Source organism: Notolabrus celidotus, chromosome 19 (assembly GCF_009762535.1).
Source record: "Notolabrus celidotus isolate fNotCel1 chromosome 19, fNotCel1.pri, whole genome shotgun sequence".
In the NCBI taxonomy this organism is placed as follows: Eukaryota; Metazoa; Chordata; class Actinopteri; order Labriformes; family Labridae; genus Notolabrus; species Notolabrus celidotus.
Window position 1 is genome coordinate 25192250 of NC_048290.1, and position 9277 is coordinate 25201526.

The window sequence follows — 9277 nt, forward strand, 5'->3', positions numbered from 1 at the left end:
CGTGAGGAGAATCAAAGCCTTTTGATGCACATTCTGTTTGATTTTTCCTCCGCTGTCTGACATTTCATCTCTATCAAAGGCCAAGAAATAAACAACTGTGGACGAGTGTGTGAGCAGCGCAGACATCTATGAGTGAGAAGTGTGTCACTTCTTTGAAGTCCTAAGATGATATCAAGCTTAGACAAAAACATACTCAAGTTTAGTGGAGTATATATCTTTTCAGTTTGATCATCTATTAAATATGTGCAGTCAAATTTACAACACCACCAATACACGGCCAACTGCTGCAGCTGGATGAGGCTTCACATTTTCAAAAGTAACCCAACTTCTGCCCCACAAACAGCAAGTAAACTTTCTGTATTTATTATTATTTTTTTTTTTTCACCAGGTATATGAATTTAAAAACCTAATTTTGCCTCCTTATATGGGAGTCTCAGGGGAAATGTTGACATTTACCTTCCAGGCAAGTTTTCCAGAGTGTTTTCTGATCGACAGGTGTCTCTGCTTCAACCCACAGCAGGCAGCCGTGATAGCTGAAACTTTTATCCACATATCCAACTTTTTTTTAGCAGAATATGGAAACCTAGTTTCAAGACAATCAGTTTCTTTACAATCAACCTCCCCATGTGAAACACACTGTCATTATTTGAAGTTGCTGTTTTCTGCAGTGATCAGGCATGTTTCATCGCCACATCCTTGGTTAATGCTTTATCGCTTGACACTTGAAACTTCTGGCCAATGATACAACACCAATAAAATCTTCAACACATAGCTCCAGAGACCAGAGAGAAACATCACAGATGACTTAAATTACCTCCGACTGAACCCTCAAATCTTCCAGTCGACAAACAAGAACAAACATTGCCTGCAATCGATTTTGTGATGCACATGCACAAACATAAAAATCTAATTCAAGCATCCACTTTTAAACTTCCTTTGCTGGGCTACACCTGTACTTTGTGCCATTTCACGGCCATTCAACAATGCTTTTTCTGTCTCCAGCATCACATCCATAATTGCCCTTGGAGGTTGGAGGGAAGGGTGCGTGTCAGAGTGTGTGTTTTTGCAGAAAAAGGGAACAGAAATGGGCGAGCGTGAGCTGTGCTTTTGGTCCCTAAGGCGAGCGGGACAGAGTTGACAGATATTCTGAGCGATGATGGGTGTCTGTTGACATGTGGTGATGGGATTTTGTACATCAGAGTATACACATATCATACATATACAGTACTGTATTTGTAACAACAGTATTCCCTGCCAGCAGTGAGACTATAGAAAATGTGCTTTCTGACAGGAAAAGTGTATGTGTCTGCGTCTGCGTCTGTGTCTGCACCTGTGTCTATGTCTATGTCTGTGTCTGTGTCTGTGCCTGTGTCTGTGCCTGTGTCTGTGTGTGCGTGTGTAATTAGGTTATGAATGAGTTCAGTAGAGAGCACCTCTGGTCCGGGCCATGTAAACAAACCTCGGGCAGCAGAGAGCGTGCTCAGAAAGGCTCAGAAAGACATCAAAGAGAGAGGAAAATTTCAGAGAGGAGGAAGAGGGAAGGGAAAGGAAAGGAAAGGAACGGAACGGAAAGGAAAGGAAAGAAGAAAGGAAGCATATTATTCTAACAGCACAGGTTAATAAGAATACCAAAGATAATATTGCATCTCCTAGGACTAGCTTCAATTGCTCAGTGTATATAAAATTGGAAGAAAGCTATACTGTGATATAACAGTTACATTTCACTTTATAATTCTAAAATAATTTATACCAACAATAGTTATATTTTATAGAATATTTACATAAATACAGCGTCATATAGTAATATTATTGTCAACACATCATTATAGAAACATACACCATACATATATGTGTATATAGTCTTGTTATAGCCACACGTACACACACATACAGTGAATATACAATCAAAATGAGCTATTGCAATGCTGTGTGGGGTAAAACTCCATCGGACATTCACATCTTCTCAAGTAAGTAAGCTTGAAGAGAGGAGTTCACGTGTATTGCTTTAAGAAAAAAAAACAGCCCAGCTTCGCGCAGCAGTCACAGCTGAACGTTTCTCGTAAGATCCGAGTATTGCTTTGTGTAAAGTTACTCTCTGAAGTAACAATCTGGGCGAGAGTAGACAGAAGAAAACAGAGAGAGAGGAGCTCAGAGCCTCTCGGTCAGCAGGTCAGACAGTTTCTGCCTGGCTGGACGCTTTCCAGCGAACTGATCAAACCGAAACAGACGTAGATCCGAGGGTCCGTCACCTGGATGGAGAGGCAGCCCACTTAGAAGGACGGGAAATCAGGTGTCCTGTGTGAACAGACAGGTAAGAACCCAACAACCTGCGGTCTCTAGAAGTCAGAGAAGAGATCCTGTGGACCCAGGTGGATGATAAAAGGAGCGATGGTCCGTGGCTGGTAGAAAGGATTGTCAATGAAAAGACCGCCTGAAGAGAGAGAGGAAAAACAGAGACAGCAGGAGTGATTACAACTACTCCTGAAGAACAGATTTAGAAGTCTTACAAAAAAGTCTTTACATACTTTAATTACAACTTTTGCTTCTATAACAAAACAGATTGGACAAGGGTTTAATGTAAACATACAGTGATGATTTGAAGGACAAAGAAATCAATTTTATTCTAATGCAAGTCTTTTTGAAGGATTATAAAATATAACCGAGTAGTCCTCAGAAATCCTCCAGTAAAAATAGAATTAACTGTAACTTCTATACAACACTTGTTTGAATATATGGTAATGGTTGAGGTCTGAATGAAAATAATGATTGGGTATTTTGGGAAATACACTTATTGTCTTTCTTGCTGGGATAAATGAGAACTGTCACTACTTTTCCATATTGCCAACTTTAGTGTATTCTGTAATCCATGTCAACATGCTTGTCTGTTTTCAAAACAGGAACCCTCCTCTGTTACTTTCCACAAGGTTTAGGATTTTTGTCTCCACTTCTTTTAAAGTATTTTCAGAGAAGTTTCATATTTAAATTGAGTCTTAAAAAACACTTGGTGTGCTGTACATAATGTAATAGTTCCTCAAGGGATTTTCATTTGGGTTTTATAATTGTAAAATAAAAGTGGCTATATGAGTAAGGTTTATTATACGCCATAAAATAAGTACTTCACTTCAGGCAGCAATTGACTCCCAACCCAGTGGCAAAAATCCACCAGGGTGTTGTTTGCAATCAAGGCTTACAGGCTAGATTAGCAGTGGGAATTTCAACTTCCTTTGGAGGTTTTTCTGGGCAGGTTCAACTAGAAGCAGATTAGACTAAGAACACTGTGGACAGGTCTGATTATCTAATCTGGATTAGAAACACATCAGGATCCCCCAGGACGCACAGAAAATTGCTGGCCATTCTAACATCTTGGCTTCCCTTTTTCATGCTTAAAATAGACGTCACAGGATTGATACTCATTTCTAATCACTGAATATGCAATGGTGCCACGAGACAATTAGCATGGCTTTACCTTAAGACTCAAAGGACATGGAAACAGACACATACAGATCAAGCATGTAGAAAAAAACATGCTAACAAAATTCTGGTCTTTATGCTAAGCTACACTAACAAGCAGCTGGCTGTAGCTTCATATTTAGAGTTAAGTCATAGGTGTAAGGTATCAATCTTCTTGTGACACTCTCAACAATAAATTGGAAAAGAGTATTTCCCACAAGAATATTTTTAATTTAAATGTGGCTGCTATTTCAGTCTTGAACATATAAGAGCTAAAAGCCTAAAATTCAGATCAGGACACTAGAAGCATCATGCAAAGACTGAATATAAGTTAAGACTCAGGTTTGTTTTGAGAGAGAGAATACTTTTCCTGAGGTTTTAAACTCTGTGCACAAATAATCAAAAAAAGTTGATCAGATGAAAAACAGAGAAGATGAAGAGATTTCAACAAAAGGTCATATCGACTTTCAATCCCGTGAGATTGAAGAAAAGGTTTTCAATTCAAAGAGATTGACAAAAACTTGATGGAGCTCAACCAACCATTGGATAAGATAGTGGGTCCTCTCATCCAATGGCTGCGCCTCATAGCTGTAACCATGGAGACGTCATCAGGGTGCAATCTCTTGCTGGTGGGATGGCCAAAGATGTTGTGAAGAGCCATAGTCTGGACCGGCTCTGACCTTTGACTAACATGAATAAACTTGTTCTTTTCTTCTTTTTAAAGCTTGTAAGCTCTGTCCTTACATTTTTATTTTCATCATCTATGATATCAGATCATCCATTAAAGCAAATATTTACATCTTTGAAATGAGAATTAGTTTTGAACCTTAGTTTGAGTGGCTTAATACCTTATCTTTTATCATGGGCTAGAACATGTACACATAACAAATACAACAATGAAATGAAAAAAAATGAAATAATAACAATATACCACATCTAAGGTGAGGCTTGAATCAATGTGAATCCCTCAATACTCTGTAAAAAAACCTCATATCTATATGTATCAGTATCATGTTTTGTCTAGTAGTCTTCTTTTGGGTCCATTTATGGCATTTGAATTCAAACCCTGCACTAAGCTCTGAATGTGCTACTTCAAAAAGGCTCCAGTTGGTCTATGTGATACATATTAAATATCTCTGTACTGTAGGTAATACTTCTGATAGCTGTGGGATACCTGCCAAATATTAATCTGTGTGAGGTAATGAGATCGTGCAGCTGAATACGAGATGCAGGATCTGACTGGAGCTCTCTAAATTCATCTTGTATCTCCTCGCCGTCTCTCTGAATTCCTATAAGCTAAAGGGTCAAAAAGATGTAACGAGGACGCAGCGAGATACTCTGAGAGATTTAAATTCATTGTGTGTGCATGCATGAGTGTGGAATACTAAAGCTAAACGTAAGTCTAGGTCAGAGTACAGTGTGCAGGATGAATGCTGAATGAATGTGTAAATCTTTCCATTTATAAGAGTTAAAACCCAAAAGTGCTAATAATGCAGCTACTAAGTGAAGCCTCTATATCAGATACACACAGTGCTCAGCTTTGAGAACAAATAAACTTTATTCATCTTCAAACAATAATATTTATCTATCAATCCTTCACACAGCTCACTTTATTATTTACTTTTTACAGAGAATGTGTGTTGTGTGTCTCATATTGCAAAGGCTATCCCCTCCCTACACAAAACAAAAGGCTGATATACACTCAAAGAACGAGGTCACAATTCACAGTAGAAATCCTTCAAGTTTTCTTATCCTTTAAGAACTTAAACCTGCAGCATTAATTCAAAGAAAATATTTGAATGAAATAAAAACAAAAGGCGCCTTTACAAATCTTCAGCGCAATTCCTTACGAACCCCTTCACTGACGCTGTAGAAAACAAAAAAGCAGACCGGGTTTCCCTTATAGAAAATTAACTGTATGGTTTGGAAAAAGCGTTTGGTATGTTTAAAAAAAAAAATTGAAAAAAGTTTGGTGCGTGTGTCTCCTGTACTAAAAGAAGTGGTAGTGGGGGACGGGGTAGGTGGGCATTTTCATGACAGGCAACAGAAGCATTCTCTTGGGTAAACCTAGAGGGAGACATGAGAAGAGCACAGCTCTGCATGAGACCAGGGCAACAAAAGACCAAGTGTGTCTCTGCTCACTAAGCCACATACTACTGGGCCCAACAGATGACCCTATACTACACAAACAAAGGAGTGTAAGTGTGAGAAAAAAGGCGGGCTGCGTATAAAATGCTGACAAGGGGTTAGAGAAAGAAGAATAAGAGATTATGAGCCAAAAAGAAGAAATACCAAAAGTTAATTTCAGGTTATTTATTAGTTGGGTCTTAAATTTTTGTTTTTGCATTCTTTCCCATCTGTTTTAAAAACATTGTACTGAGAGCAATAGTGATCAGGCTTATCACAAGTATACAGTCAGTCACTAGTTTGTACCTGTGTTATTTTACTGCATTTCACAGCACTGTGCGCATGCACAGCTGCCTAAAGTTGCCTAAGACAATATTAAGATGTTTGCCTTTTTTATCCTTCAAATAAATTCAGGTGACTCAGACGGCACTAAATCTCAAAATTAACCTAATGTGAGAAAACAGTCAGCAAAAACAGATGGGAGTGATTACCAAAACCACAATCTTAAGACCCAAGTTTAAACAGAGGGAAAAATAATTCATTTGAGATAAGCCAGCAGAAGGTGTTTTTGGTACTCGCTAGTGTTATGTGGGAATTCTGTGCTCTCAAATGTTTTGCTCTATGTTTTCTATAACGCTCCATGTTCTACAGTGTGGCTTGCGTTCTTCGTACATGTGCACTAAGTTCAATGATTCAATGCTTTGTGTTTCATGGTGTGACTTCCTGTGTTTCCGTTGTGTAAAGATTCGTATGCTAATGGTATAATATTCCATGTTCTATATTAAACTGTTCTATGTTTTATGGTATAATGTTGCATGAAACAAGATGATGTGTCTCAATTCCTTAGAAAAAGAAGACATACTGCCAAACACAAAAAGAACATGGAATATTTTATAAGTTCTACCATCTTAAAATGTTACTGCATAATGTCCAAAGTCTTTTTTATTATGAAGTATAATGTTATGTGTCAATGCTTTTATGATCTGTGTTCAATGGTATGATGTTCCATGTCTTATAGTTTGATGTTCTATAGTCTAAGAAATAAGTATGTATTCTATGGTATAATGTGAGCTGTACCATGATTGGTGTTTCAAGCTCTTAATAGTCTTATGTTTGTGGTATATTTTCATGTGTTCTACTATGTAGTTTAGTGGGTTATATTACTGTGTTCAGTTTCTCTGGTATCATGTTCTCTGTTCCATGTTCTATAAATGAATGTTCAATGATACATGGTATAAGGTTGCACATTCTATGCTATAATGTTCTTTATGTAAAGATATAATATTCAGTAATCAATACCTGTGAGTTATTGATTAACATTTTGGATATGATCTATATTCTATGATTCTATGGTTCTAAGGCTGTGGGGTTGGTGGTGTGGTATAATTTTCTTTGATTTAACATACAGGTGTTTGTATTTTATGTTTTGATGCTCCATATTCTATGACATACTGTTCTTTGTTCTAGGACATTAGGTTTTGTGTTCTATGGTGTGATGTTTTGTGTGTGTGTATGATATAATGTCTACGTTCTAAAATATAACATTCTATCTCCCATGGTATATTTTTTGTGTTTTATGAAGTAGTATTCAGTGCCCCACTAACTGTCCCAGTCGTCCAGGGAGTCATACGAAATGCATTTGAAGCCAAAAGCAGCAAAAGGTGCCAGAGCGATGTGAAAAAGGAGGATAAGGATGAAAGCTTTGTCTCCAGTGATAAAGGGAGAGGTCCCAGTGTTATCATGAGTTAAATGAAAGCCACAGTGGAGGTGAGAAAAATATTTCTCTCTGCATTATAAGTCACGAGGCTGTAGAACAGAAAAATGATGTTCCAGAACTATCAGCAGGTGTTTGGTTTTCAGGGTACGTTTTTAGGAAGTACTGGAGGGAAACTCAACAGAGACAAAAGCCAGCACAGTATGGTTGTCACATACATGCCTGGTGCTGACGCATATCCTGAGCCTGCTATAATTCTGAGTCAGTTGTAGTTTTAAAGGAAATCATCTCTATTTCAAATGACACATAACATGACTTCTTACCTACCTACATGACGTGCCCCATTTAATGCTGAATCACGCCAGCAGAATATAACCACCAAGTTAAAAACATAAACTCCTCGATCCCTCTTTCCAACCCCAACTCAGTCGAGGCAGATGGCTGTCTATCATGAGCCCGGTGTATTAAGATGAAATGAAAATAAGTCTTATCCTGTCTTGATGTTGGGTCTTTGTTAACAATTAAACATAGAGTACGGTCTAGACCTGCTATGTTTGCAAAAGCGTCTTGAGATAACGTTGCTTGTGATTTGGCGCTATATAAATAAAGATTGATTGGCATGAAACCACATGCTGAATGACTTTAAAATTTCATGCAATACGTCATGGCCAATATAAACTTAGAAATAAAAATCACTCCCTGAAGTGTGCTGGTTCTTATGTAATCAGAAACTACCACTGGATTTTGAGTATTTAAGAGGGTATCGTGTGTGGATGCCAAGTAGTTAGACGAAACACCCCATATGAACACAGAGTTCACACTCCACCACAAACAGAAAAACTAAGGGGTGCTTCATATGCAGAGCTCCTGGGATCTCAGGGGGGCACTAATCATCAGCATGAGGCCCCAGACCAGTTTCTTCTCACACATAAGATGCATTCAAACTCAGAGCTGCAGGATGCACAGAGAGGCCTCCTAACACTACATTTGAGCACAAGGCTGACTCTGTTGAGGTGACCCAGGGACATATAGGTACATACGCTGTTAAATTTCATGACTAGCATAGATTTAGGTCTATAAATGTCTGTTATTCCTGTGTGTGTTTGTTTGTGTATGAGAGCCCAGTAACCACTCTCAGCTGTGAGGATATAGAAGCCCTTAGCAGTAGTAATATGACAGGAGCAACAGTGCCACCGTGTCTTAAATAACAGCGAGTTAAGAGAGGAACTCACACTATGCACCCCACTAATCTGAACAGGAATGAAAATGACGGCTGCAGAGATAGTGTTTCAGGGTTAATAAAAGTCCGGTAAGGCACGATTGTCTCTTGGAGGTGGACACTCCAGGACTGCAGGCGCAGGTGTGGGATTTTCTGACACCAAAGTTGAGACAGATGGCAGCTTTTTACAGACAGAGCTTCAGTTGAAATATAGAAGATAAAGGACTGAGCAGCAACAAGCCGATTGTAACACACAGGGGTGATTGGACAGTTAGAAAAGGATCGACGGCATTGCCTGAAGCGAACAACAATTTAGTTTGAGCTTAGTTAAACTGTGAGAGAGAATCAGTGTAGGATCTTAGGATCAGATTTTGCACTAGGTTTTGAAAAAAGGTGAAAAAAGGAAGTGGACAGGAAGGGTCAAGTTGAAACACAAACCTACAGAAGAATAAATAATTTATCCTCAGACGTCTGGCAGCTATGGTATGTTATGTTAGGGGGGAAGTGTGTAGTAAAGAGAGGAGAGAAGGTGGAAGAAGGTCGGAGTCAAAACAAACAAGAAGCACGTACCGTATGCAGGAGCAGCTGCTGCAGCGGGGCTGTAGCCATACGGTGTCCCAAAGCCTGTCAGGGAAGAGGTTACATCCAATTCAATTGAGCAATTGTTTAATTTCTGGCTGCACTTTTCGACAACTTAAGAAAGTCTGGCTGAGTGAGTAGAAAGCTGTGGGTTCAGGGGAGTGGAGTGGGAGTTATACTGTGTACTG

General features: G+C 38.8%; 1 protein-coding gene across 6 annotated transcripts in view; it reads right to left on the bottom strand.

Moving 5' to 3' along the window:
- Positions 1-695: 695 nt before the first annotated feature.
- Positions 696-9277, bottom strand: part of strbp (spermatid perinuclear RNA binding protein) — a 111483-nt gene continuing 102901 nt past the window's right edge. For 3 of the 6 annotated variants that reach the window (XM_034709579.1, XM_034709581.1, XM_034709580.1), the window contains 2 exons: positions 9081-9134; positions 4990-5517 (listed from right to left, as the gene is read on the bottom strand). In XM_034709579.1, coding sequence (XP_034565470.1) covers positions 5441-5517; positions 9081-9134 — 131 coding nt within the window. In that variant the 3' untranslated portion in view covers positions 4990-5440. Of the gene's footprint in view, positions 2432-4989; positions 5518-9080; positions 9135-9277 lie in introns of those variants that run through there. The other 3 variants (XM_034709576.1, XM_034709577.1, XM_034709578.1) reach the window with 2 other exon arrangements.